The sequence below is a fragment of the Mugil cephalus genome, chromosome 14 (assembly GCF_022458985.1).
Source record: "Mugil cephalus isolate CIBA_MC_2020 chromosome 14, CIBA_Mcephalus_1.1, whole genome shotgun sequence".
NCBI lineage: Eukaryota > Metazoa > Chordata > Actinopteri > Mugiliformes > Mugilidae > Mugil > Mugil cephalus.
The window spans coordinates 21,715,885-21,743,832 of NC_061783.1; the positions used below are offsets into that span (position 1 = coordinate 21,715,885).

General features: G+C 40.4%; 3 protein-coding genes across 13 annotated transcripts in view; all 3 read right to left on the bottom strand.

Moving 5' to 3' along the window:
- Positions 1-27,948, bottom strand: part of LOC125019686 — a 51,845-nt gene that overhangs the window by 16,766 nt on the left and 7,131 nt on the right. The window lies entirely within an intron of this gene.
- LOC125019689 (H-2 class I histocompatibility antigen, Q10 alpha chain-like) lies at positions 769-27,824 on the bottom strand. 3 transcript variants are annotated; one of them, XM_047604651.1, is made up of 9 exons: positions 8,966-9,131; positions 6,867-7,139; positions 6,497-6,787; positions 5,380-5,664; positions 3,739-3,861; positions 3,462-3,497; positions 3,152-3,202; positions 2,824-2,893; positions 770-2,657 (listed from the first exon to the last, which is right to left on the bottom strand). In XM_047604651.1, exons 1-8 carry the CDS (start codon positions 9,018-9,020, stop codon positions 2,865-2,867), a joined length of 1,143 nt encoding a protein of 380 aa, XP_047460607.1. In that variant the 5' UTR covers positions 9,021-9,131; the 3' UTR covers positions 770-2,657; positions 2,824-2,864. The 3 variants fall into 3 exon arrangements, with proteins under 3 accessions (XP_047460606.1, XP_047460607.1, XP_047460605.1); XM_047604650.1 differs by lacking the exons at positions 2,824-2,893; positions 8,966-9,131 and adding an exon at positions 27,715-27,824 and having other exon boundaries at positions 769-2,657; XM_047604649.1 differs by lacking the exon at positions 2,824-2,893.
- Positions 9,760-20,984, bottom strand: LOC125019684. 6 transcript variants are annotated; one of them, XM_047604633.1, is made up of 11 exons: positions 20,792-20,984; positions 20,069-20,353; positions 19,576-19,623; positions 17,514-17,795; positions 15,700-15,993; positions 14,558-14,611; positions 13,279-13,566; positions 12,017-12,133; positions 11,740-11,775; positions 10,767-10,832; positions 9,760-10,675 (listed from the first exon to the last, which is right to left on the bottom strand). In XM_047604633.1, the coding sequence occupies exons 1-11, from the start codon at positions 20,844-20,846 to the stop codon at positions 10,581-10,583; spliced, it is 1,620 nt and encodes a 539-aa protein (XP_047460589.1). In that variant the 5' UTR covers positions 20,847-20,984; the 3' UTR covers positions 9,760-10,580. The 6 variants fall into 6 exon arrangements, 5 of the variants coding, with proteins under 5 accessions (XP_047460589.1, XP_047460588.1, XP_047460593.1 ...); XM_047604632.1 differs by lacking the exon at positions 20,792-20,984 and having other exon boundaries at positions 13,279-13,485; positions 20,069-20,460; XM_047604637.1 differs by lacking the exons at positions 15,700-15,993; positions 20,792-20,984 and having other exon boundaries at positions 13,279-13,485; positions 20,069-20,460.

The following is a 27,948-nucleotide window of genomic DNA, read 5'->3' on the forward strand; positions in this document are numbered from 1 at the left end:
TTAGTTTCTCATAAAAAAAACGCAAAACGCAAAACACAAGTCAAGTCTTTCAAAAATGAAAGAAGTATAAAATAAGATTAAAGTAAAACAAAGTATTATCCGGTAAAAAAAAAAAAGAAAAAAAAGAAAAAGAAAATGATGGTGATTATTAGTTTGGATTTATTCTTAATTAATATTTCTTGTATAACATCCAGTGATTTACTGTCAGTTTCAGTCTTGAATATGATCTAAAATAATTAAATTAGGTGTTTAGGAACAAATACAATGATTTCAGTTTATCTTAGTAGAAAGTTAAAGGTTTGACTGATAAGTTCTAGAAACCAAATATCTTCTTCTACTGAATTAATTCAGGGTCTGAGACAAAGATGGAGGAAACTTCTTCTTCTTCTTCTGTTCCATTTCCAGCAGATTTGATAATAGTTGGTTGATTTTTATGTAAACTTGTGTCTGATCACATCGTTTTGTTTCGTCTGATCAGAGTTATTTTAATTACTACTGATTATTGTGGATGATTAACCGAGTTCAGACTCTGGACTCCACCAGGTTGAGCTGAGAAACAGAAACATGATGACGTCCAGTCTCAATCATCTACTTCTTTTTATTCTGCTTGGTTTGAGACTGAAGCAGCAAACAGGAAACAACCAGAGGAAGAGCAGGAGAGAGAGATCAAACCAATGAAGACTCTAATAAACACTTGTTATTCATTTAGTTTAATTTTAGTTTACTTTGAACACGTTAAAATCAAACAATAATCATCAATAAGTCCAGTTGCCCTTATTCAACGCCTTTTGGACTGAGAACCTTCACAGGCATATCAAGAATGGACACAATGAACATAAATAACACAAAATAAAAAATACACATAAACTGAATATTCCATCTACATGTGTGAAAAGGAGTGGGAGGAAGCATATCTTTATTTTTTACTGGTTTATATTAGTGAATTAACCGTGAGTCCCTCAGAAAAAACTTTCTCGTCTCAAACTAAAGACACATTCAAAACATGAGTCAATGAACTGAGCTCTGACGGAGCTTTGTCTCCCTCTGGTGGTGAAACGATGAGACACACTGACCGCAGTGTTTTAGCTCTGATGTTTCTTCAGACTCATGATGGAACACACGCACACACCGATCAGCCATAACATTATGACCACCTTCATTATACTGTGCTGATCCGTTGAGGAATGGACTCCTTTAGACCAGTTCTCAACTGGTCCGTCTTCAAGACTCACGATTACCCCTTAATGACTTAAAGCTACAACACAAATCAAAGAAAATGTTCAACTTGAATGAAAAGATTGAGGAGCCTGAACCTGGGACAGTAGAACAGCGATGAGGTAAAGCACCGAGGAGGAACTCTTGTTATATGGCACGTTTCTTCTTAACTCCTCCTATGACTCTATTAATTTATTATTAATTAGTTACACGCCAACATACATGCATGTGCACACTCCTATCTCACACACACAGCAGGTAAAATAAGCATTGAACACATCACAGTGTTTCGTAGTCATATTAAGTGACATTGACATGAAATTTCCACCAGGTGTTTGTAACAAATAATCCACACATAGAAAGAAACCAAAACTAACAAGTTCAGACATGAAGTCATGTGTAATAATGTAAAATAACGGAGGGAAAAGGTCTTTATATATCTTTTAGATATATATTTAATACTAGAAAAGCCTTTGTTGGTGATGGAGAAACTAGTCTCATTCTGCTCAGGTTCTTCTTTAGATCTTGAAGGTTCTTGAAGCCCTTTCTATCAGCTCTGATTTTTAGTTCTGTCCATAGATGTCCAGGTGGATTCCAGTCAGCTGATTGGCTGGGCCGTTCTAGCAGCTTTATGTTCTTTATCTGAAGCCAGTGGAGAGTTTCCTTGGCTGTGTGTTTGGGATCAGTGTCTTGCTGAAACGTCCACCCTCATTTCATCTTCATCATTCTGGTCGACGGCAGCAGATTTTTCTCAAGAACGTCTCTGCACATTTTTCCATTCATCCTCCCTTCAGTTATATGAAGTTTGCCAGTAGCATATGTAGAAAAACGTCCCCACACCGTGATGTTCCACCTCCAGACTTCACTGTCGTATGGTGTTTCTGGGCTGATGTGCATTGTGTCCTGTGTGTGTCCGGTGTGTGTTATATTATCCAAAGAGTCTAGTTTTGCTCTCATCTGACCAGACTATGTTCTCCCAGTATTTTGTCCAGATGTTGTGCAGCAAACTTTAAACAAGCTTTAACGTGCTTGTTCTTCATAAACGGAGTCTTGGTGGTGAGCGTGGACACAGGCCGTGGCCGCTGAGTGCATAGTTCTCTGGAACTATTGTACCTGCTAATTACAGGTCTTTCTGGTTCTTGGCTCTTGGACAACTCTTCTGATATTTCTTGTCATTCCTCCGTCAGAAATCTTGCGAGCAGCACCTGGTCATGGCCGGTTTATGGCTGGATGATGTTCTTTCCATTTCCACATTATGGCCCTAACAGTTCTCACGGGAACGTTGAGAAGTTTAGAAATCCTTGTGTAACCAACGCCATCAGAATGTTTTATCTTAATTAGATGCTGAAAAGAAACAACATGAGGCCGTGGTAGTTAGATCTGATGACAGGAGGCGGATGGTTCACTGATGGAATAATTCTCCTGTTCTGTGGCTGTTGAGGCTGCAGGAAGATAAAAGCAACAGAGAAGAACAAGTTTAAAGTCTGACAACAACGACACAATGAGCTGAGGAAGAATGTGAATGAATGAATGAATGAATGAATGAATGAATGAGCAGACTAGAAACAGCCAGCAGCTGATTAGAGGAGCAGGAAGACAGAGACTCACTTCCTCTCAGAGGACAAAGACACCAGAGACAGAGCTGCATTTCAGGAAAGTTTGGATTCCCTGAGTTCATCTGAGATCAAATGTGAATAAAAGAGAATTAATTCAGTAAATCAGTGCATTTACAGCTCATCTCTTCTTCCACATCAGAAACTAAAGACAACATGAGTCTGTCTACAGGGATCACATCATGAAAAACGAGTTAATTAGCTTTAAGCTAACTCTGGTTCTAACGTCACATGGTGACATTAACAGGACTGTAGCTGGATTAATAAAATGTCACTGATCAAATAATTCAACTGAATCAGTAACAGAGAAATAAAACACTGACCTGGTGGAAGATCTTCAAACACCTCTGGAGAATCTTCAGTCGGTAATAGAGCTGTAAATAAAGATCAAGATGAAGTGAGTTATTTCCTCCAGTCTCATGTTTCTACAACAGTGTGTGAAGTTGGTTGTAAAACGCTGCAGCCTGTGCAGGAATAACTTGAAGGATCAGGTCAGAATTCAGTATTTTATTGTCAGTAAATTAACGTTTTCACAAAACGTCAACGCAGAATAACATCAGCCACATGTTTTAAATCAGTCCTGCACAGACACCAACAGACGAAGAAAGGACAGAAAGGACAGAATGGACGTACCTGAGTACTTGAATGTCATGCGTCTGGCAAAAGATCCTGTAAACAAACAGAGAGAATGAAGTGATGGTTGATGGTAGAGGTTGTTGCATTGAAGGACTTGTACTTGTCCACAGTCCAATAATCACAGAGCTCTGATAACAGACTCACTCCATTGTTCTTCTGGAGGAAAAGATTCTGTGGAATCTTGGTGTAAATACACTACAGACAACTCTGGATTACAGGACCTACAATCATTGATGTTGTTGAACACAGTGAAGATACACAACACTGAACCTACCAAGGATGCGTCGCCTCCTCAGAACCACCAGCATCAAAAGGGCAACCAAGACAAGAACATGAACAGAGACAACTGCAACAGTGATGACTCCAGCTCCACCAGAGTGAGGAAGAAGCTGATGATCTGAAACCCAGAGAACATTGCCATCAGTTTGTGTGTGTTAGTGAAATGTGGATGTAAAGTCTCAGCAAAGATTGAATTTAACGACTAAACAAAGTGAAATCAGTGGTTAGTGAAGGAGAGAAACATGTGAGCTTCAAAACTAAACCAGAGTGTCAGAGTATTCTCAGATGAGACTATGTGAAGACAACTTCTACCTGTCCTGCTGTTAGCATTTGATAACCCAACCAGCACCTGTATGGGGACACTCTGTTTGTGACATAGTGGTTTTTTACCCACAGAGTTTTCCCTATTTAAACCTCAATTTCCCACTAGTTTATCAGAACTGAAGAAGCTACTCGGATGAGTGACGAAACGTCCAGCTGACCTTATTCGACGTCATTCGGATCATTATGACCTGGATGACTGAGAACCTTCACAGACACATCTTCTCCAAACATCACTCTTTGTGCCATTTAACATGACATTGTTCTGACTATTGGTAGTAGGGTAGTCCGATAATATCGGCTGACATTATCCTATTTTTGTAATATCTGCTCATATCGTTATCGGCTTTACCACCGATGATGAAAACAGACAACATAACGCCCGGGTTGTGCTGCTGATGCTTGTGGGGTCCTGAGACATTTACCACCGCGTCATTGATGAACTTATCAAACCGCACCTGGAGCCAAAACAACAACAGAGTGTAGCTAGTGTAGCTAACAGGTTGCTTGCTACCTAAAATTAGTCTGGGCGAAAAAAGAAAAAAAACAAAACACCTGCATATGGTATAACATATTGGTTGATATCGGCAAAAAGTCAATATCGGACATCCCTAATTGGTAGCCACATTTTAAACAGCTTACATTTAAAACAGAACAGTCACCCAACATTGTATTTGTTTTTGTTGGTTTGTTGCATGCACAGTGTTGTTGTGTCACTGTGAAGCTGGTGAAGACGAAAATATTCGAAAAACGAAGCGGCAGAATGAGAAGACTTCAGCCAAAAAAAAAGGTGCTGTGTCGGTTGTTGTTTTTTTTTTTTATGGGCACCAGACATCCCTGATTCCTGGGGTCCGTCTCCTTTTTGGGTGACATGTCCTCCGGTTATAGATGTCCCTGAAAGTGTCCCCAGTTTTAGCACTTTATGAATGAGAAAACAATGTTGACGTTGGTTTATTTTATTTTATCTTATTCTATATTTTTATGCAACAAACACCAACGCAAATTCCTTGGTTATAAGCCAACATCATTATTTCGAAATCAATTATTTCATTTGAGATGAACTGAGCTAAGTGTCAGAGACGTTTCAGTCATTAGAGACCAGTCACTGCAGCCTCTGAAATAATGTGACATCTCAGCTCCAGTGTTCAGTCATTTTCTTCACATTTCTTTAGACAAACACTTGTAGAGACGACACTGTTAGCAGCTCTGATACAAGTCAACTCTGGATCCAACCAGAGTCTAGAACATTTTACATCTCTGTATTATTAGTTTTCAGAAGAAAAACATCAAAGATAAATTTTGAGAACACTCTTACCCCAGGATTTCTTCACATACGTATCAGATGCAGCATGAATGACTTCACAGCTGTAATCAGACTGGTCTGATTTTTTAATCTCCATAAAGTCTCTTCTCTGGAAGGTGTCGTCTCCATTTGGACGAACTCCTGAGGTCCCCACTCCGTCCTCTCTGGTTAGAATTCGGCCGTTCCTCTTGATATTGAGGACGATGTCTTTTGGATAGGAGCCTGTGGCCAGACACGTCAAAATGACGTTGGTCTCAACTTTGGCGTTTCTCGCAAACAAGAACACTTCAGGAGGAGCTGGAAGCAGAAAGAGACACATACTGTTGATCCTAGAACTAGAAACACATGCTTCATTTATCTTCTCGCAGCATTTACTGAACATGACCAGGCTCTGACAGCTACTTCTGGATTTCCTTAAAGAGCCGATTGTCTTACATCAGCTGTAGCTTGAAGTAAATATTTCAGTAAGTCACCAACATGAGACTTCCATCAGGTATTACTACACCTACTTCCATCAGGTATCACTAAACCTACTTCCATCAGGTAGGGCTGCACGATTCTGGAAAAAATGTGAATCGCGATTTTTTGGCTTAGAATTGAGATTCTTTGGCGTGATTTTTTTTTTTTTTTTAACAAAATGTTTGTTGCACTGATGAACTTTAACAAAACTAAAAAAAAAAAACATTCAAATGGTCATGCAAGTAGAGTCTGGGTCTGTGTGTGACTCTCGTTACGACCACCTGGGGCTTCTTCTTCATCCATTTCACCCTTTACCGCTGACTTCTCTCTGCTTCTCTCCCACACACTCAGCTGCAGATGCTTCCTCCACTTACGGCATCACGTGTCGTAAAGACGCTTTACCATTGGTGGAGGGAGGAGTCAGCGGCAGTGCTGCCTTTAGGGGCACTTGAAAAAATCCGTGAAGAAATGAGAGCATTTGTTTGTGATGCCGCTCGTGAAATAAAATGCTTTAGAATAGTTGTGTTTAGAAATGAGATCAGGTGTATGTGTGAATCCAGATTTTTAAGAGATTTATCGTGCAGCGCTACCATCAGGTATTACTAAACCCACTTCTACCATCTCTACTAATAAAAAACATGAATATAAAATAATTTCATGCATTACATACGGGCTTGTCTTATCTGATTTTCGCCTAAACTCCTGAACTTCCCCAGCCAGTCCATGCACTCGTACTCCAGGTAGCCTCTGGTGTATTCTTTCAGGATCTGGACTTCATCCCACTTCCTCTTGGTGGGGACAGCTGCATCATTCGGGGCGACCCAGACTGAGTGGATATCATCGAAGGACAGGAAGTCGTTTCCATCATAACCGTACGTGCTTATGCCACGGTGATATCGTAAAGAGCCGTCAGCTTGTACCACGCCCTCACAGCCGACCATCCACTGGAGAACATGGACGTCTGGAACCAAACAAAGCTCATATCTAAAAGGTCCAGAGTGAAATGTGTTGGAGGAGTTTTACAGAGTGGTGGATCTTACCGGTGTCATCCTGTCTCATCCGTTTCATCAGGATGTCGATGTTGACCTTGAACCACTGCTGCTTGCTCTGGCGGGACTGTGTTCCTCTGTCCCAGTAATCTTTAGAAAGTCGCTCTTTCATCCAGGGCTGTTTGGGAACTCTGGTCTGATGCTCACTGTCGTAGTAGTCGATCATCTTGCCGTCCAGCAGACCCATGGCTGTGAACTCGTGGATGCCCTCGAGTCCCACAGGTTTGGAGAGGGCCGTGTAGATGTACATGAGGGAATGTTTCTCTGAGAATCACACAGGTACAAAAATGTATCATCAATGTGGCAGCAGGTTAGATCCACTGACATTGACTGTGTAGAGAATTCATCCAAACGGAAAGAGACGATCGTACTGGGCCTGCAGAGGCAGTGCCAAGCTCAAGGCGAAAAAGATATGAACCCTGTGTTTTATCTGTGGCCATGGGGAATGTGAACTGAACACTTGAAACAACAGCAGGATTATACGCATGCGTAGCATCCTGCTTGGCATCTCTCAGATCAGAACTTTTAAAGAAGTTTTCAAAGCTCTTACAAACATTTAAAGGCCCTTCTGAAACCTGATTTTATTAGTATTTATCTGCATTTTACCAACACAGAGAACACTGTGTGACACTGACAGAGGAGGAAGAGCAGTCTGTATCAACTGATTACCAGCCCGGCTAATCTCTGGGACTCTCTGACCACTGCCTGGTCCATCTCATTCCAACCTACAGGCAAAATCTGAAGGTTGCTCAGCCTGTAGTGATTGTGAAGAGATGGACAGATGAGTCAAAGATGCAGGGACAGGCTTTGACTCATTGGAACGTCTTTGAAGGTGCAGCCTCAGACCTGAGAACAGCTGTGGGTATTGGCAAGGACTTCATGATACGAGACATTATGATATTACGATATATTTTGCAATATTCTGCATAGTCCACTGAGAATTTTTTAAATGCATCTTAAAATACAAGCTGTACATCAGCTGACAGTGATAATTCAGTGGACAAACTGGGTCAAACAAACAGCATTAATTCAACTTAATTCAAATCCATTTCCGGTTTCTTGCACTGCACAGAAAGTGGATCAAGTTTCGTGCCACTTAAATATCAAAATACAGTTCACAATCGTCTCCTTGAACAAAAATGTCACCGTCTGAGCACTGAACAGGTCTCATCTCCTACTATCACTTATCCTCACTAGGGTGGCGGCCACTGAACAGATGTTTGCGTACACATTGTCTAAGCACTGTGTTATCCAGTGCAGCTTGCTTCAGTTCAACAGGATTCGGCGGCTGCGGTCGCTGCTGTGCTAATACCTCATGGTGTCTCATTAGATGAGTTCACAAGTTGCTGGTGTTCACTGAATATCTAACAGGGGCAAAGCACAGTTTGCGTACTCTTTGTCCATCTTATCACTTCCTGTCTCCAAACGTAAGCTTCAAATTTTGATTGTGTTTGAAACTGTGCCGCCACCACCACTTGGCTGTCTTCTACTACTTGCCTGTCCACTTCTGACTGCAGCCCAAAGCATCATTTCTCCTTTTTCACTTAAAATCAATATTAAGACATTCAAAGTCGATATTGCATAGGAAGAAAAAGTAACGCAACATATTGCCATATTTATATTTGTTCCAACCCAAGCGTACAGACCAAAACCTCCTGCATTTTCAACAAGAACAAACCATGGTTCACTGCACGACTGAGACAACTACGCCAGGACAAGGAAGAGGCCTGCAGGAGTTGACATCCGGGCCTAGGCAAGCAGACCAGGAACAAGCTGACGAAGGAGAAAGGCCTGCACAGAAAATTGAATGTCCTCCTCCACACTAGGTGGCGATATGTGTCTTTTCAGCGGGTTAACACCATGTTAATACGGCCCCCTATTTATGACAGTCTGGTGTTTACTAGAATAACCCAGTAAACGACACTAAATATGAACCAGACATCTGGGATAAGTTTACACGACTAAAACTCAACAAAGGAGTCACCTACAACAACTAACTTAACTAAAACTACTTTCAATTCAACAGCGAAAATGACTTCCTTTCGTTTTTAACTCGACTCTCATCAAAGGTTCATAAAACAGTGACTTACCGCTGTTTACCGTCACTACTGTCCCCAGAAGAACTACAAACACCAGCAGGAACATTCTGCACGCAAACTTGATTCTGTTCTCCTTTTAAATATAGCTTTAATCAAAGTTTTCATCGTGTTTATTTCTCTCCGTCTCAGCCTGTTCAACAGCTGTCAACTTCCTATCTTCGTGTGACGTTCACGGACCGTCCGTTTATTTTCTATCACTAACCGCTGTGTGTCCCCAGACAACTAAGTTCCGGTGGACTTTTTTTTTTTTTTTTTTGCCTTTGTACATTTTCGGCAAAATCTTGAGTTTGTATCAATCCCACTAAACGCATGACAATAAATAACCAGTTTAGTTCCTGTACGTGTTTTTGTGTTGCATCCTCTTTTCCCCACGAAGAAGATGGGTATAACAAAAGGAGAAAGGTTGAACAACAACAAAAAACAAAGGGGCTCTGTCCTGTTCTTCTTGTGGAACATCTCGTGGCTGATGTGTGTTTGTAGTATGATGTGTGCATTCTGTTTGACAGGCAGCACCTTCTGCTGTTGCTCCAGGATATTGGATATTTATCCATGTGAGCAGGTGGGTGAGTTTCACAACCAGAATGTTGAAAGGTTTCTTCTAATGTCTCTGAATCCGTGGTAATCGTGAAGAAGACTTGAACAGCCATGTTAATTTGGAGGCTCAACTGATGCATTTACTGACATCATGGGGCATCGTTCATAATGCAAGAGCCAAGGAATCCAGGACTGAACCAAGTTTCAAACAACAAAAGACCAGATTAAAACAGAAAGAAATAGACTCTGAATCAGTTTTGGACAGATATTTATTTTACAGTGTCCATGTAAATTCAAACATAAAAATATAAGAAAAAGTGTTTCTCCTTTTAGAGAGAACCCTCAAGCATCCATTCATTTTCATTAGTGTGGACTTGTTGTTCAGGACCTGGACTTGGACCTTTAGTTCTAGTCAAAGGAACCCTGAATGCATCAGCACACCAATATTCCATGCTGGATCTGGACCAGTTTGGGGACGACCTTCTTCCTGTTCCAACGTGACTGAGCACCGGAGCACAGGCCATAAAGACCTGGATGAGGACAAACTGGACTGGCCTCACAGAGTCCTGACCCCCATTGAACACCTTTAGGATGAATAAGATGAAGACTGTGAACCAGGCCTTTTCCTCCAACATCAGTAATGGAAGTATGGTTCAAAAACTACCATCAGCTCACTCCTGAACCTGTGGAAAGTCTTCCCAGAACAGGGCAGAGACGTCATATTAAACCCTCCAGATTAAAAATGGGACGTCACTTACGTTCATATGTGTGTAAAGGCAGGTCAGAGAATACTTTTGGCTATATTTTGGCTTATATTCTATGCTGCTTAAAAACAGATCTTCATTAAAGAACATTTAGATTTCTGCAATGGTGTTTGGTCCAAATCCATCCAGTATTTGTATATGTTTCATTGTATGTCTTTCTAAATCTTTGTCCCGTCTCTTTCTGGATCCACTGGTTCCCTGTGATATAGCACCAATGGAGAATATTTCTCCAGATTTTTACTCAGTTAAACACTTTGATTAGTGTTGATACATGAGTTTTCAAGAAAAACGACAAAATACTTTAGTCTTTATTTAAATTCCTCTTCCTCAGTCTCCTGCTCACTGATGGATGGACCTGATGATGATGGATTCAGACTCTCAGACTCTGCGTTGGTGTCACTGTCTGTAGGAATGAACATCAGTCACATTTACATTTTTTCTTTCATTAAAACACAGATTGATCCAGATTATGAAAAGAACATGAAGAGACTTACTAGAGACATTAAAAGCAGAGGTTCCAGAAACAGAGGCAAGACTGCTGGTCATAGACGATTTAGACTCTGAAGAAAATAAAATGAGTTTAGAGTCAAAAAGTATTTCCAGCTCATCTCTTGTTTCACTGAGGATTCACCAGAAGGTAAAGACAACACAGGTCAGTGTGTCTGACAAAGAAACTATCATAATGAATGAATCACTTTCTACATCAATGTTTCACTGCACAGACTAAAACTGAACCATGTTATCTGTCTGTCCGTCTGTCACCCACTGTCTCTAAATATTTCCTTATATCTCTGTAAAGCAGCTCGTATAACGTTATAAATTTGCTGTCCCTTCGAAATAAATCAACACACAGCCATGTGAGTACACCCTGAAGTGAAAATGTCTAAACTCTGCCCGATTTGTGTGAGTGAAAGTAAAGATGTACTAATAGTACAGTATAAAAGCTCTATATAAAAACAAGATCATTTACCATTACCAGTAGACAATAGTCTGAATTAGCAAGCTAATGAATGCTAACAGACGAATGCTAAGATGAGAGAACCTGACTGCAGACGTCTCAATACCAGAATCAGAATAAGCTTTAAGTGGTGTTTGGTCCAGTCAGACAAAAGAAAGACGCAAAAAGTTGTTCAGTTGTTTCAAGTTGTTGAAACTACTGAAAGTGTTAAATCTATTCTGTCTGGAGCCTGTTTGCTCATTAGAAATAAAATGCAATTAATAGAGATTAAACATGAATGGGATTTAATCACGATTAATTGAAATTAACCCACCGAGACCCTGAGATTATTATGATTACATTTTTTTAATCTTTTGACTGCACTATTATTAATATATTCATGTAAATTGGCTTTAAGCATGGAGCCATTTACAGGATTGTAGCTGGATTAATAACATCAGCCACATGTTTTCAATCAGTCCTGCACAGACACCAACAGACACAAAACATTCACAACAGAGAGGACGTACCTGAGGTGAAGGATTCTAAGCATCTGCGAGCAGCTCCTGTAGATAAACAGAGAGAATGAAGTGATGGTTGATGGTAGAGGTTGTTGCATTGAAGGACTTGTACTTGTCCACAGTCCAATAATCACAGAGCTCTGATAACAGACTCACTCCATTGTTCTTCTGGAGGAAAAGATTCTGTGGAATCTTGGTGTAAATACACTACAGACAACTCTGGATTACAGGACCTACAATCATTGATGTTGTTGAACACAGTGAAGATACACAACTCTGAACCTACCAAGGATGTGTCTTCTGAACAAACCCACCAGCACCAGAACAAAAAAGAAGAGCACTGCACCACTGATGATACCAGTGTAGTGTCCAGTTCCACCAGAGTCATCAGGAAGCTGATGATCTAAAACCAAGAAAACATCGACATCAGTTGGTGTGTGTTAGTTGAATGTGGATGTAAAGTCTCAGCAAAGATTGAATTTATTGATTAAAAAAAGGGAAATACGCCATATTGCGCACAAGAGAAGAAACAGTACGGTGATTGGCACTTAATATTAATGATTACGATGAATAATCATAAATACAAATGAAACAGCACGAACTGGTGTGAGTTCACAGGGAGTGGAGGTGACTACGTTACAGAAGAAATGCAGTCCTTTAATACACTTGCAAAGCCAGTATTTGGAGAAACATAGCACGTAATGTATCACAACGTTACCTGTTAAGGAAACTATACTTTTGATTCAAGTGAAATTTTTGAGTCCATGCCAAACAAAAAAAAAAACAATAGTACAATATTTTTTCCTAAATATCATTTTGTCATGTGTGCTATCAAATGCTGTTAACTTGACTGAGAGCTTGATTTCCCCTATAAATAAAGTTACTTCCCATGTTTGGGAGGTCTGGACTTCAGCCTGTAGCTCATCCTCTGGGAAACTCTGTGGGCTGAAGCTCAACTGTTTCTTTGGGGCAAGGAACTGCTATTCATGATAGAGGTCGTCAATGTCTTCCTGCCCTTCTGCCATTCATTTATACTCATCCTGTAGGAGCAAGTTAGATCAGTGCTCAGCTCAATGCACTCTGCAGCCTGCAACTTGGCTTAAGGGCTGTAAAACAGTATTAATTGACCAAGCTTAAATGTATTAATTGACCTTTGAGTTGGTCGTCGCTCAGGTTTTTTTTTTATGTACATGATCAAGTCATAACTTTTTTCATTGTGTAGTCGCATGGGACGCCTGCTGAGTGTGCCTGGCTTCGGTCAACCAACTGTGGTTCAGACTTAAAGAGGGAGATGTAGGCCTCTCCATTGTTCTTTTTAGAGCACAAGTAGAAATCCCATTAGTTGTAGTGAAGGAGAGAAACATGTGAGCTTCAAAACTAAACCAGAGTGTCAGAGTATTCTCAGATGAGACTATGTGACGACAACTTCTACCTGTTCTCTTGTTACAATCATCTCACTCACTACAGTTCAACCAGAACTATTGAAGATGAACTGAGCTGTTGGACAAACATGAACATTAAATGACAAAAACAAATTAACTTTCTTACCCCAGGTTTTTTCCACTTTCATACCAGATGCACGAATGACTTCACAGCTGTAATCAGACTTGTCTGATGTTTTAATCTCCACAGAGTCTCTTCTCTGGAAGGTGTGGTCTTCATATGAACAAACTCCTGAACTCTTCACTCCGTCCTCTCTGGTTAGAATACGGCCGTTCCTCTTCATCTTCAGGATGATGTTGTTTGGGTAGAAGCCTGAGGCCAGACATATCACAATGATGTTGGTCTCAACTTTAGAGTTCTCTGCAAACATCTGCACGAGTAGAGCATGTTGATCTGGAACCAGAAAACATGAGGTGATGTTTGGAGAGAGGCTACAAAGGGCTGGGCAGTACACTGGTTCATACCAAATACTGGTATATATTTTTGTTATGACATGAATTTCTACTATACTGCCAAACCGGAGTATTTGATTACACACTATTTCAGATGGGACCCTTGCTGTGTCACCGTGAGGTGTGGTGAAGATGAAGTAGTTCAAAAAAGGAGTTGTGTCTGTTGTTTGGAGGTTTTTTGGTTTCAATAAATCCGACAATGCCCGAACAATCATTTTATGTAAGTGTTGTCAGTCTAATATTATTAGAAAGCACGGCATAAACTTCCATTGCTACGCAGATGATACCCAGCTATATTTATCCATGAAACCAGATGAAACTAATCAGCTGGTTAAACTCCAAGCTGGATGATCGTACCCCACCCCCACGTGACCTGGCAGAACTGCGTGTAGCACTTGTGGAAGGATGAAATGCATTGATGAAATGCATCAGAACAACATCATCCGGCTAGTGAGGAGCATGAGACATCGCTGTCAAGCCGTCATTGCGGCAAATGGTGAAAACACCTGCTAGTGACATTGTCAATTTTTGTTATTTGTATCTATGACAGAAGTTAGTGAAAAGTTTCTTTGATTCGGGTTGCAGCTTGTCATTAAGGGGTGATTGAGGGGTCCTGAAGACCAGTTGAAGACTCCAAGCTGAGTTCAAAGCTTGAGAACCCTGTATTGGTTTTCTAAATTTCACAGTAAAAGTTCTGTATTTTGACTGCAACTGTCCTTGCATTCTGAGTGCATCAGGTCAAACTATCGCAGTCATTCTTCTCTCAACCAGTAGAAAATGATGTTGTTCCCTCTACACCACATTAACGTCAGAACCTGTTTCAGTGATGAGCTACTTGTTGGTTTCCTACAGTCTGTAGATATTTAACTTGATGCTTGATCTACGTTTCCTGAGACTTGACGGAAATAATAAAATATATTCTCAGGTCTTACTTGTGTCTATAAACTCAGGTGAAATGATCCGTCCTCTTCCATCAGAGTCAGGTCCTAAAACACAGAAACATTCACATTATTTTCATGTTCAGTCTTTCAACACAATCCTGATCTGTCATGATCATGAACCAAGTGTACCGAAGCCTGGTTACCTCTGATAGACACGTCATCATGTTGATATACACTCTCTAGCTATCTGACACTAACAACAAACCTCCTCTGAATCCCAGAATGCAACGTTCACCTGGATTCAGGCGTCATTGAGCTCAAACATGAGAACAGACCAGAGATAGTTTGGACTGAACAGAGATACTTCCTCCTCGAGCGTGTTCAGTGTCATGGAGGCAGTTTGGGCAGTCAGGGATCTCTCTTTGACCATACGAAGGATGGTCTGGATCCAGGTCTTGCTCTGTCTGGCTCTTCCCCAATTTCCCTCTACTGCCCCCTGTATGATGGTCTTAGCCAGGGAGGTGTTTCTGGTGGTGTGGCCATACCAGGTTAGCTTACGGTGTTTGACTGTTGAGAGTACGGGGTCTTATTCTCCAGCACAGGTGGTCACTCGATGTGTGACATATTCATTGGCTGGGCATTCCCTGTTTGATATCTGTAGCATCTTCCTGTAGAGCGTAGGGTGGGCAGTAGCAGAGACTAGACCAGAGTCTGACCTTCACAGAGAAGCTGATGGTGTTGCTTTGTCTGGTCATGGCTGATGTCGCTATGCCCATTCTAGCTTTTATTTCTCTTGTGGAGTTGCTGCCTACACTCTCAAAGGACCAGAGAGAGTCCCTCACTTTTTTCAGTTAATGCCCCTTAAGTCTGATGGTTGGTGGCAAGTGGTTATGATTGTTGATCAGGATCTTGCTTTGTTCAGTACTTATCTTTGGTTAGAGTTTGGTTTGACTCTTTACCATCCCGTCGATAGCATACGCAAAGCGGAGGTTGGAGAAAGGTCTTCCTCTGATTCTGGCTTTAATGTGTTACAAACTCACTGATAATTAAAAAAAAAAAAAAAAAAAAAAGTTTTAACAATTTAAGAAAATGTATTTTCCACATCAGGACTCAAACCGGTCATCTATTACTAGAGAGCTATGTTCTAAAATAAAACTACGACAAATAACAAAAAACTGCAAAAACTTTCTTACCCCAAACCTTCTCAACATGAAAACTGGATGAAGCATGAATGACTTCACAGCTGTACTGAGACTTGTCAGGATGAGAAATGTTCACAGAGTCTGTTCTCCAGTAGGTGTCACCATGTGGTTTAAGTCCTGAAGTCTTCACTCCGTCCTCTTTAGTCAGAACACAGTGATTCTTCTTGATGTTCAGGATGATGTCTTTTGTGTTGATGCTTCTGACTCTGCACGTCAACATCCTGTGACGACCGATCTCTGCACGAACACTGACGATATGTGAATCCATCTCCACCTGAGGTTGATCTGGAAGCAGAAGAGATGAGGTGATGTTTGGTAGCAGCATGATACAGACCAATGTCACCACACATATTTATTCTGGTGTAAACAACATGAACACACGGATTAGACACTGGATTACCTTAGCTTTTATTTATTCTCCTTTGTATTTATTTTGTTTATTTACATATATAAAATGTCGTCATTCTTCATGTCTATTAATTAGTAAAGTGATGAATGCAGGACTTTTGCTTATAGCAATAAGTTCAGTGGTTAAAATTTGTTAACATCAGATTTAGTTTTGTTGTTAAAGGTCCCATATTCCGAATTTTTTCAACAATTTCATATAGGTGTCAGATGTCCAACATCATTGTTTTCAAGCTGATGTCTCTGCTGGACATCTTCAGATTAAAAAAGGGAAATAATCTTGATGTATTTTTCCATCTGCTGCTCTAAGATCCAACTGAATCCCTGACTTTGTGCCAGGGAACATAAAAGGATTGAGGCCAGTTTGAAGGCAAAGTAACACCAGATATCGATGTGACTTAGATTTGTCTTTTGTTTGCTCACTTTGCATTTTGTAAATTGGTAAAAAGAAACATTCTTCCATCGTTATTTATATTTTTGAAAGCTTTCTCAGGAGGACAATGAAGGCCTGTCATGTATAGTTGACCATCCTGGGTTAGAGCTGTCTGCCTCAGTGTCTACTCCCTGCAGAAAATACACAGTATGTCTTAGTCTGAATAAAAATCAAAAATGTTAGAAAATCTTGCTTTGCTTCAGCAGGTATAATTATGAAACTCCAGTAACACATGACAAATCTAAGTAAAGAACATGTTGATATGTTGAATTTGCCTTGTTTTTTAGTTTCATAAACAGATTTTGGTGTAATTTCTGTAGACACAAGCATTTAGTTACAGAAAACCTTAAGCAAAATAACATATCGGAGTTTTGTGAGCTGTTGCTGGGGCTGTGTGGTCCTTCACGTCGACACAAAGTTCACACATGCAAAAGTTTGTCAAGTTTTGTTGGTACATTTCCAGCAAAACTAAAATCGATCCACTGGGTCTTCACAGGCTCAGACGAAGGGAGGAAAAACAGACTTCTCTGCTCATTGATGCAGCCAACAACAGAGCAATGGCCGTGCTTTGCTCGTACCTTTGCCAGGAGAAAAAAAAAAGGGGGGGTGCACACTCTAATTTTATCAAATGGAGGGAGTGGTTATTTCCCCGCATGACGTCAGGAAGGGAAAAATCTCAGATCTGCCTGTTTGTCACCAAAAAGATGAACTGAGCTGAGTGTCAGAGACGTTTCAATTGTTAGAGACCAGTCACTGCAGCCTCTGAAATAATGTGACATCTCAGCTCCAGTTTTCAGTCATTTTCTTCACATTTCTTTAGACAAACACTTGTAGAGACGACACTGTTAGCAGCTCTGATACAAATCAACTCTGGATCCAACCAGAGTCTAGAAAACTACACACAATCATTTTACATCTGTTGGACAAATATCAATACAAAATGAGAAAAACTATTTAACTTTCTTACCCCAAACCTTCTCAACATGTGTATCAGATGCAGCATGAATGACTTCACAGCTGTACACAGACTTGTCTGATTTCTTAATCTCCACATAGTCTCTTGTCTTGTAGACATCGTCTTCATTTGAACAAACTCCTGAACTCTTCACTCCGTCCTCTCTGGTTAGAATACGCCCGTTCCTCTTCATATTCAGGATGATGTTGTTTGGGTAGAAGCCCGAGGCCAGACACGAGAAGACGATGGTCTCAGTTGTGGCGTTCCCCGCAAACACAAACACATCAGGTTTATCTGGAAGCAGAAGAGATGAGGAGATGTTTGGAGGGAGGCTACGTAGCAGCATGATACAGACCAATGTCACCACAAAGTGCAAAAGTGTGAACATTTAAAAAATATATATACAATACTGTGCAAAGGTTTTAGGCAGGTGTGGGGGTAACAAATGCTGTAAACTAAGAATGCTTTAAAAAAATATATATGAATAATGATGAATGATTATTTACTTTCATCACCTAAGAAAATTCAAAGTGAGCAAATAAATGAAATCAAAGAATCAATCAAGTCAGGGATTTTGTAGAGTCGTAGTCAGGTGTGTGATCAACCAATTCTACCGAGCAGGTGCTAATGCTCATCAATGCCACGTGTAGGTTGAAACACAGCCAACAGAAACAGAAACAGCTGTACACGAGCTTAGACCTGGGTGAGGAATAGCTAGACTACCAACGTGATGTTGTTGAAGACAGTTTCATGTCACAGGTAATAAACTAAGACAGGACTGAGCACAGCAACAAGACAAATATTTCAAAGCAGACTGGTGTTTCAAGATGTGGTGTTCGAGCTCTGTTGAAAAAGTGCAAAGAAACAACGTTGAGGATCGCAGACGCAGTAGTCGGACAAAGGAAACTCGTGGGACAGTTGGACCCAGGTTGATCCATTCTCTTTAACAAGGAATGCATACTTTATAGGTTTCAACGCAGGTCAAAAAAGTAGACTAGTCATGCAGAGCTAATTAATGTTTGATCAATCAACCTTAAAGGCAACACCTGGTCAACAAGAAACACCTGTCAGCCACATGCTCCAATAGTTTTGCTCACTTGAAAAATGGGTTCAAACAAAGGGGGATATGTCCCGAGTTGTTTAACACATCAAGATGTAAATACCATCTTTAACCCAAATGTCTTCGGTGAACAACAAAAACAAGGGAATTTTCCTTGTTGTTTCCAATACTTTTGAGGGGGACTGTTTGCATGATCTCCCTGTGTCTGCGTGGTTTTTCACCAGATACTCCAGTGTCCTCCCACCTCCAAAGTCATGCTCGTTGGGCTGATTTGTGACCATAAATTGACCTTAGCTGTCCCGGGTGGACCCCGCCTCTCACCCGATGACTCCGCGACCCTAGTGTGGATAAGCTGTAGTAGAAGATAAGATGAGACTAAAACCATGTCTGATTCACGGTGATACGGCTCATTTCTAGAGAGGCAACAACACTCGGACACACATGTGCACTTTATCTCTGAAAACATGGCTTTTCTGACGTGACGACCCATCTCCATGACACCACCCACGACTATACAGCGAGTAGCTGAATGCGTGATGCATGATGTGGGGATTTAGGATTGGAGGAGAATGTCCTGGTTTGTCTGACAAACTTTCCTATAGTTTGAAGTTTTAGGTGTTGTTATGTTATTATGTACAGCAGCAGAGCAACATGTGGTTCTGTTGTGAAAGAACGCTGCCACTTAATTATGAATGTTTGGTCTTTTCTGCACCGGCTCCAATAGCTGAGCTTTGAATATGAATATTTGAGTATGCTTCAAATTTTTTTTCATGGTTAGTACAAGTGTACCTAGAAGAATTGATCCTGATACCGTCTTAAAGTCAAAGCGTGGTCACACCAGATATTGACGTGATTTAGATTTCTCTCCTGTTCATTCACTGCATTTTGTTCATTGATGAAAATAAACTAATAACAAGTATTCTTAGTTTACAGCATTGTTTCACGTCTGCCTAAAACCTTTGACCAGTACTGCAGATCCTGATGGTAATAATTAAATTTATTCTCATGTCTTACTTGTGTCTATGAACTTAGATGAAATGATCCGTCCTCCTCCAACAGGATCTAAAACACAGAAACATTCACATTATTTTACTACAAAGTTTCTGTTAAAGTCACAAGTGGAACTACAACAATACCAACATGAAAATAAATTACAAGATTCAAAGAAATCTCAACTATGGTCCTTGTATCAGAGTGAAAGTCTTCTCAGTTGTGACTTTATTAACATGTTTAGTTTGAATGTGTTGATGAGGGATGGACTGAGACTGAGAGATTAGACTCTTCTGTCTCTAGGAGATAAAACCTCATGGAGTCCATCAGGAGTCAGTTCTTGATCCATCAATGACTCCACTTCACTCACTTATTCACTGAGAAAACCTTTCAACAACTTCACAAAATGGATTTTCAGACCAGAAAAACTATTAATCTAATGGACAAATTACATGTAGAGAACTACATTAGAAAAGAAAACTACGACAAATGATGAAAACTAGAAAAACTTTCTTACCCCAAACCTTCACAACACGAAACCTGGATGCAGCATGAATGACTTCACAGCTGTAATTAGACACTTCAGACCTTAAAATGATCACATGGTCTCTTCTCTGGTAGATGTTGCTTCTAAATTGTTGAACTCCTTCAGTCTTCACTCCGTCCCTTTCAGTCTGAACACAGCGAATCTTCTTGATGTTCAGGATGATGTCTGATGTGTTGAAGCCTCTGGTCTCACACATATAAACACTTTTGGTCTGAACCCTGGAGTTCCTCGCAAACACGAACACATCAGGTTTATCTGGAAGCAGAAGAGATGAGGTGATGTTTGGAGGGAGGCTACGTAGCAGCATGATACAGACCAATGTCACCACGTATATGATCAGTTTATAACACTGACAAATGAATGGCATCCTTATCAGGCCACTGCAGAGCTTGATGACGAGCTGATCATGTGAATCAGGTGTGGTGGAGGAGGGAAACATCGAAACCTGCAGGGCAGTGGGCCCCGAGGACCGGAAGTGAGAAACACCGGACTAGAGTCCACTACGTTAGGCCCGATAGTCTCGTTTTTATTCTGGCACCGATAACAACGAATTTATACAACAAACTAATAACGACAGGAAACCAAAACTGTCGACTTTTAACCTCAAAATGTTTTTAAGACAAATAGTGTCCATTTGTTCAACACCAGATTTAGTTTCGTTTTCAACTCGACTCTCATAAAACAGCGACTCACCGTTGTTTACAGCCAGTACTGTTCCCATAAGTACTAAAAGGGGGAAGATGAACATACTGAACACAAACTTGGTCCAGGTCTCATTTTAACTTTTATCTTTCAAAGTTTTATCGAACTTTTATCGGGTTTAGTTCAGTCCGTATCGACGAAGAACTTTTCCTGGAACCATTTTCTGGTTTTATGTGACGTTCACGGACCCTCCGTCTCTTTTCAGCGTCTCCTTGGTAAAAAGCAGAACTGACTGATTACTATATACTTATACAGCAGTGTTTCTCACTTGTTGATAGTTTACGGCTGATCGATGTTCATGTAGAGACTATGAAACTATAGAAAGTTTTCATACAGTCTATGGTAGAGACTCGTGTAGTTTATGGGAAGACAGTAACAGTTTGTTTTTACGTCTGTGAAGGTTCTCAGTCACCCAGGTCATGGTCCACTCATAAAAGCATTGAATAATACTATAGAATGTGTTAATCATAAAAATAATAATACTTTAGAAGTTGCCTTTATACAACGCCTTTTGGATTAAGTTGTTTTTAGTATTAACATTTACATGGTACCCTAAACTCCTCACCATGGTAGCGTCCCATTGGCTAACTTTAAAACTTGAACTTTAAAATATGATTTTTTAAAAACAAATAACTATGTTCAAACCATTGACTGTGTGTTATTCCGTCTTTGTACAGTTACAGTCTATTGTTTGAACAAAGAAATAATAATGTTGGTGAAATCATGGTTTTAAAACAATAAAAGTTCTCAGTGGCAGCAGCCAATCAGACGCCGTCTCCGTCCATTGGAACGATGCGTCTGCGCGGCCGCCATCTTGTTCAGGGGGAAGCTGTGTCCACTGACTGGAGGCAGAACTCACCGTATTATTAACCGATTTTCAATCCTTTTGGTTTATTATAAATGTCAGACATATATTTATGATACAACAGAGATTGGTTAAATCAAAAATGCAGACAGTGTGCAACAAAATTGAAAAGCTTCTCAAAACGGATTGATATTAACAATAAAACATAACAATAACAATAATATATTTAATAATAATAAAATAGAATTTATGATATACTAATCAAAATAAAACAAGATGCACTCACATATAATAACAATATGGAAATAATAGGTTTTAATAGATTTTATCTCTAGCGCACTGTACATTTGAAGGACAAAACTTTTTTTCCTCAAAATTCAACACACAACATCACACAACAACAAGTTTTGTTTTGTTTTTAGATATCTGCAAATGTGTTAAAAAAATAAAAAAATAAGAATCTAAGATGTCCAAAGGTGTTCGCAGTCTTTGCCATAAATCTCTAAACTGAGCTCTGGAGTTTGCCAAAAGGCACCTGAAGGACTCTCAGACCATGAGAAAACCAAGTTCTCTGGTCTGATGAGACACAGATTAAACTCTTTGGAGGAAACCAGGCAGCGCTCATCACCAGGCCAACAGCATCCCTACAGTGAAGCATGGAGGCGGCAGCCTCATCATCACTAGTCAGGACAGAGGGAAAGATGAACGCAGTAACATACAGAGACGTCCTGTCAAGGTTCTATGTCTGTCTTTTATTTTGTGATCACATTTTGAAGTTCCCTGTTTTATTTTGTCAAGTTATCTAGTTTCCTGTCTGTCCTGTCTCCGTGTAGTTGGTCATGTGTGTCTGGGTCATGTCTTGTGTTTCCTGTTTTATTTTTTTAAGTTTCTGGGTTTCCTCTTTTGTGCCTCCTTGTCTCGTGATTGTTAATTGGTTTCTCCCGCGTTGATTGCCCTCATGTATATCACCTGTGTCTTGTCAGCCCTCATGTGTATATATGTCCTGCCTTTCCTTTTCCTTTTCCTCCTCGTTAATGTTAGCTTAACATCTTCATGCCATGTTCTATGTTTTCTCGTCCTTGTTCCATGTTACCTTGCCATGTTTGATGGTTCTTTTGTATTTTTGTTTTTTGTATTTTCCTGCCATGCTTGCGGCGCCTTTTGTTTGTTATTAAATACTTTTTGTTTGAATTTCGTGCCTCATCTATAGTCCTACATCTGGGTCCTCACCTACAACCTTCCCCCAATCCTGACACGTCCCGGATGAAAACCTGCTCCAGAGCATCGTTGAACCTCAGACTGGGGCAATGGTTCAACTTTCAGCAGAACACGACCTGAAGCACACGGCCAAGGTATCAAAGGAGTGTCTCCAGGACAACTCTGTCAATGTGCGTCCAGACTTGAATCTGACTGAACATCTCTGGAGAGGATCTAAAATGGCTGTGCACCGACACTTCCCACCCAACCTGAAGGAGCTCAAGAGGAGGCGCAAAGAGGAACGTGGAGAACTGCCCAAAGACTGATGTGCCAAACCTGTGGCATCAGTCAAGACTTGAGGCTGTAACTGCTGCCAAATGTGCTTCAACAAAGTACAGAACAAAGGCCGTGAATACTTATTCGCATATTTTCATTATGGGGTGTTGTGTGGAGAACCCTGAGGAAGAGACTGAATTAAATCATGTGGAAAATGTGAAGCACTGTGAAAACTTTCTGGATGAGCTGTAGATGTGCAGTGAACACACCACAGGCTGTCCCAGTAGTCGCATTTTAAATGTTTTACTACCAACACCACACACACTGGAGAAAGTCCTCACTGCAGGGAAACGCTTCCTTCATCTTCTACATCACGTATGTCCTCGGGATATCTAGCCTTTAACTTGTTCCGTCAGATCCAACAGTTAAATATGAAATTAGATGAAAACATCATCACCAACAGTTTGTTGCAGCCTAATCTTCACACTTGTGCAAAAAGCAAGTATTTAGTATTTTAAATTCTCTATAAGGCCCTTTCACATTAGATAAAAGACCCAGGTTTTGTTTTCGACCCAAGTCGAATGACCTGGTAATCAACCCTCGGCTTCGATGTGAACTGAAATGCTGCGTTGACCCGCTAATTTCCACGATAACGTGATGTACCTGCCTGACACATTCTGATTTTTATCCCTGTATGTCCTGTCACCATAGAAGCTCCAGGGCTGTGAGCAGCTCAAAAACAGAGCAAATTTTGGTCTATTCCCATAAAAGACAGATCACTGAAGAGCAGGGATTTTTGTTCATTTTTTTCAGTCAAACAAATCAAATGTGTTACACAATGGATTTTCGACGTGGAAGGGATATTAGTTTCAGCCTCCTGCTCACTGATGGATGGATTTGAGGAATTCCTGGAGACTTCAGAATCAACTGCAGGAATCAACATCAGTTATTTTCTACTTACACTGATAATAAAACATGCCGATCATCAGATTTATTATGTGGCTTCTCTGGAATATTTATTCTTCTTTCTGCTTCATCCAGATTATAAAAGAAATGCAGAAGAAGTAGAGCCACCAGATTCAGAGCTGATGTTTCTGTCCAGAGACGGCCGAGACCCTGTGAACAAATAAAATTAATTTTGAATAAAAATGTCTTTACGGCTCATGTCACTAAAGACAACACAGGTCAGTGTTTCTGGAAAGAAACTATTTATAGTCCAACAAATCTAGAGCTGGAAGGTGTCACAGTAGAGAAAGAACACGACAGAAACTTGACTTAAGACGTTTAAAAACAACTAAACAACAAACCAAATTTAAAACACTTCCAGTTAGATGAATTAAATTTTACATTTAAAGCACTAAAATGAATCATTTAAACAAAGTCACTTTAGTCATTTTAAAACAAATATGTCAAATGCTGTTTATGGATTAATAACATCAGCCACATGTTTTAAATCAGTCCTGCACAGACAACATTCACAACAGAAAGGACAGAATGGACGTACCTGAGGTGTTGTTTAATGGAGCTTTATTGCGAGCAGCAGCTCCTGTAAACAAAGAGAGAGAATGAAGTGATGGTTGATGGTAGAAGTTGTTGCTTTGAAGGACTTGTACTTGTCCACAGTCCAATAATAACAGAGCTCTGATAACAGACTCACTCCATTGTTCTTGTGGAGAAAAAGATTCTGTGGAATCTTGGTGTAAATACACTACAGACAACTCTGGATTACAGGACCTACAATCATTGATGTTGTTGAACACAGTGACGATACACAACACTGAACCTACCAAGGATGCGTCGCCTCCTCAAAACCACCAACACCACAACCAGGACCAGGACTCCTACCACTACTACTCCAATGATGACACCAGTGTTGCCTCCATCTACATCAGGAGGAGGAGGAAGATGATCTAAAACCCAGAAAACATTGCCATCAGTTTGTGTGTGTCAGTGAAATGTGGATGTAAAGTCTCAGCAAAGATTGAATTTAATGATTAAACAAAGTGAAATCTGTGGTTAGTGAAGGAGAGAAACAACTAAACCAGAGTGTCAGAGTACTCTCAGACGAGACTATGTGAAGACAACTTCTACCTGTTCTCTTGTTACAATCATCTCACTCACTTCAATTCAACCAGATTAAACCAACATTCTTACCCCAGGGCTTCTCCACTTTCATATCAGATGCAGCATGAATGACTTCACAGCTGTAATCAGACTTGTCTGATTTTTTAATCTCCACAGAGTCTCTTCTCTGGAAAGTGCGGTCTTCATTTCGACGAACTCCTGAACTCTTCACGTTGGTCTCAACTTCAGAGTTCACTGGAAATATATCCACATCAGGAGTTACAATCATCTCACTCACTTCAATTCAACCACAACTATTGAAGATGAACTGAGTGTCAGAGACGTTTCAGTCATTAGAGACCAGTCACTGCAGCCTCTGAAATAATGTGGACATCTCAGCTCCAGTGTTCAGTCATTTTCTTCTTTTGTCAGAGGGGAGTGCCATCTTCCTAAACCTTTACTTATCTTTATGTACCTCCACCAAGAACTCCTTCAGCTCCTACATGAGCACCATCAGGCTGCCATCCTTCTCTTTTCCAAATACTTCACAAATCTAAACGGATCCCTACAGAATGCCAGATTCTATAGGATCTAATAGACCTATAGATCGTTCCTTTTCCTATTTTTCCTAATGTTCTCCACCCAACCGCTCCTTCGCATATGCCTTTTTTCTCCTCTGTATCTTTCTTCCACTGCTTCTTAAGTCTATCAATTTCCTGATTACGCCTACATCTCACCATCTCTCCCTCTAGTTTCTTCCGTTTCTCAATAGTGCTAAATCTTTCCTTACCATAATCATAAATAAGAATACCTAGCACACTGGCCAAATCATTATTAATGTTCCCCGACTTCCTAGTTTCAGCTGCACCTCGCCACTTCACCCATTGATGTCATTCTCATAGGTCTGGAGATCAGCTCATAGAATCTGTCTCATCAAATCTTTCTGTTAAAGTCACAACTGGAACTACAATACCAACATGAAAATAAATGACAAGATTCAAAGAAATCTCACCTATGGTCCTTGTATCAGAGTGAAAATCTCCTCAGTTGTGACTTTATTAACATGTATAGTTTGAATGTGTTGATGAGGGATGGACTGAGACTGAGAGATTAGACTCTTCTGTCTCTAGGAGATAAAACCTCACGGAGTCCATCAGGAGTCAGTTCTTGATCCATCAATGACTCCACTTCACTCACTTATTCACTGAGAAAACCTTTCAACAACTTCACAAAATGGATTTTCAGACCAGAAAACTATTAATCTGATGGACAAACTACATGTAGAGAACTACATTAGAAAAGAAAAGAAAACTACGACAAATGATGAAAACTAGAAAAACTTTCTTACCCCAAACCTTCTCAACACGAAACCTGGATGCAGCATGAATGACTTCACAGCTGTAGTTAGACTTGTCAGATTTTAAAATGACAATAGAGTCTCTTCTCTGGTAGGTTTTGTCTACATGTGGTTCAACTCCTGAAGTCTCCACTCCTTCCTGTTTAGTCTGAACACAGTGATTCTTCTTGATGTTCAGGACGATGTCTGATGAGACGAAGCCTGTGGCTCTACACACCAAAATCCTGTGACTAACAGTCTCTGCACGGACACTGAAGACATGTGAATGCATCTCCACCTCAGGTTTACCTGGAAGCAAAAAAGATGAGGTGATGTTTGGAGGGAGGCTACATAGCAGCATGATACAGACCAATGTCACCATATATGATCAGTTTTTAACACTGACATCCTCATAATGAACTCAATCAGTCTTCTTGTAGAGTCACATTTACACTTACACTCTCATTGAACAGCTTCATCTTGATGTACACAAAAATGTACACGTAACACTTTAGTTTTTGCTCCCATTTTTCATGAGCTGAACTCAAAGATCTAAAATGCGCAAACTGTCAGAAACCTTGACCTGACTGCAGTTCGTCACCGTAACCGACTTCAGTGGGCAAATGCTCACATTTGATGTGTTTGGCATGTTGGAGAGGTGCCATTCACCCTCAGCCCTCGTGTTGCAGCATGATAATGCATGGCCCCACATTGCAAGGATCTGTACACAGTCCTCTTCAAGCCCACTTGGAGAGGAATGGACCAACAGTCCTCAGGCCACAATCAACAACCTGATCAACTCTATGCAAGGGGGACGTGTTGAACTGCATGAGGCAAATGGTGGTCACATCCCAGCCCCCAGTAGTGCGACAGTGTGGCTTTTTATTGTGGTCACCCTAAAGTACAACATCTTGATATGTCACACCTGTGAGGTGGGGTGGCAAAGGAGAAAAATATGTGTATATAGAAAAAAAAAATAGATCTTTGAGTTCAGCTCATGGAAAATGGAAGCAAAACAACAAAAGGTGTTGCGTTTATATTTTTGTTCTGTGTGAATAGCATGAACCAGACATCCAGAATAAGTTTACATGACTAAAACTCAAAAAAGGAGTCGCCTACAACAACTAATTCAACTAAAACCACTTTCAAATGTTCAACAGGTAAAATGCGTCACCAAATTATTTAGTTTCATTTTTCACTCAACTCTCATCAAAGGTTCATAAAACAGTGACTTACCGCTGTTTACCGTCACTACTGTCCCCAGAAGAACTACAAACACCAGCAGGAACATGTTGAATGTAAAGCTGATCCTGTTCTCGTTTTAAACTTTGTTTGTGTGTTCATTTCTCTGCATCTCAACCTGATTAGAACTCTCCAACTTCCTGGTCTCAGTAATGAGGTCAAAGTGAAGTGCAAGTATAATAAACTGCAGTTCATCGAGTGGCCGCTTATACAGCAGTGTTTCTCACA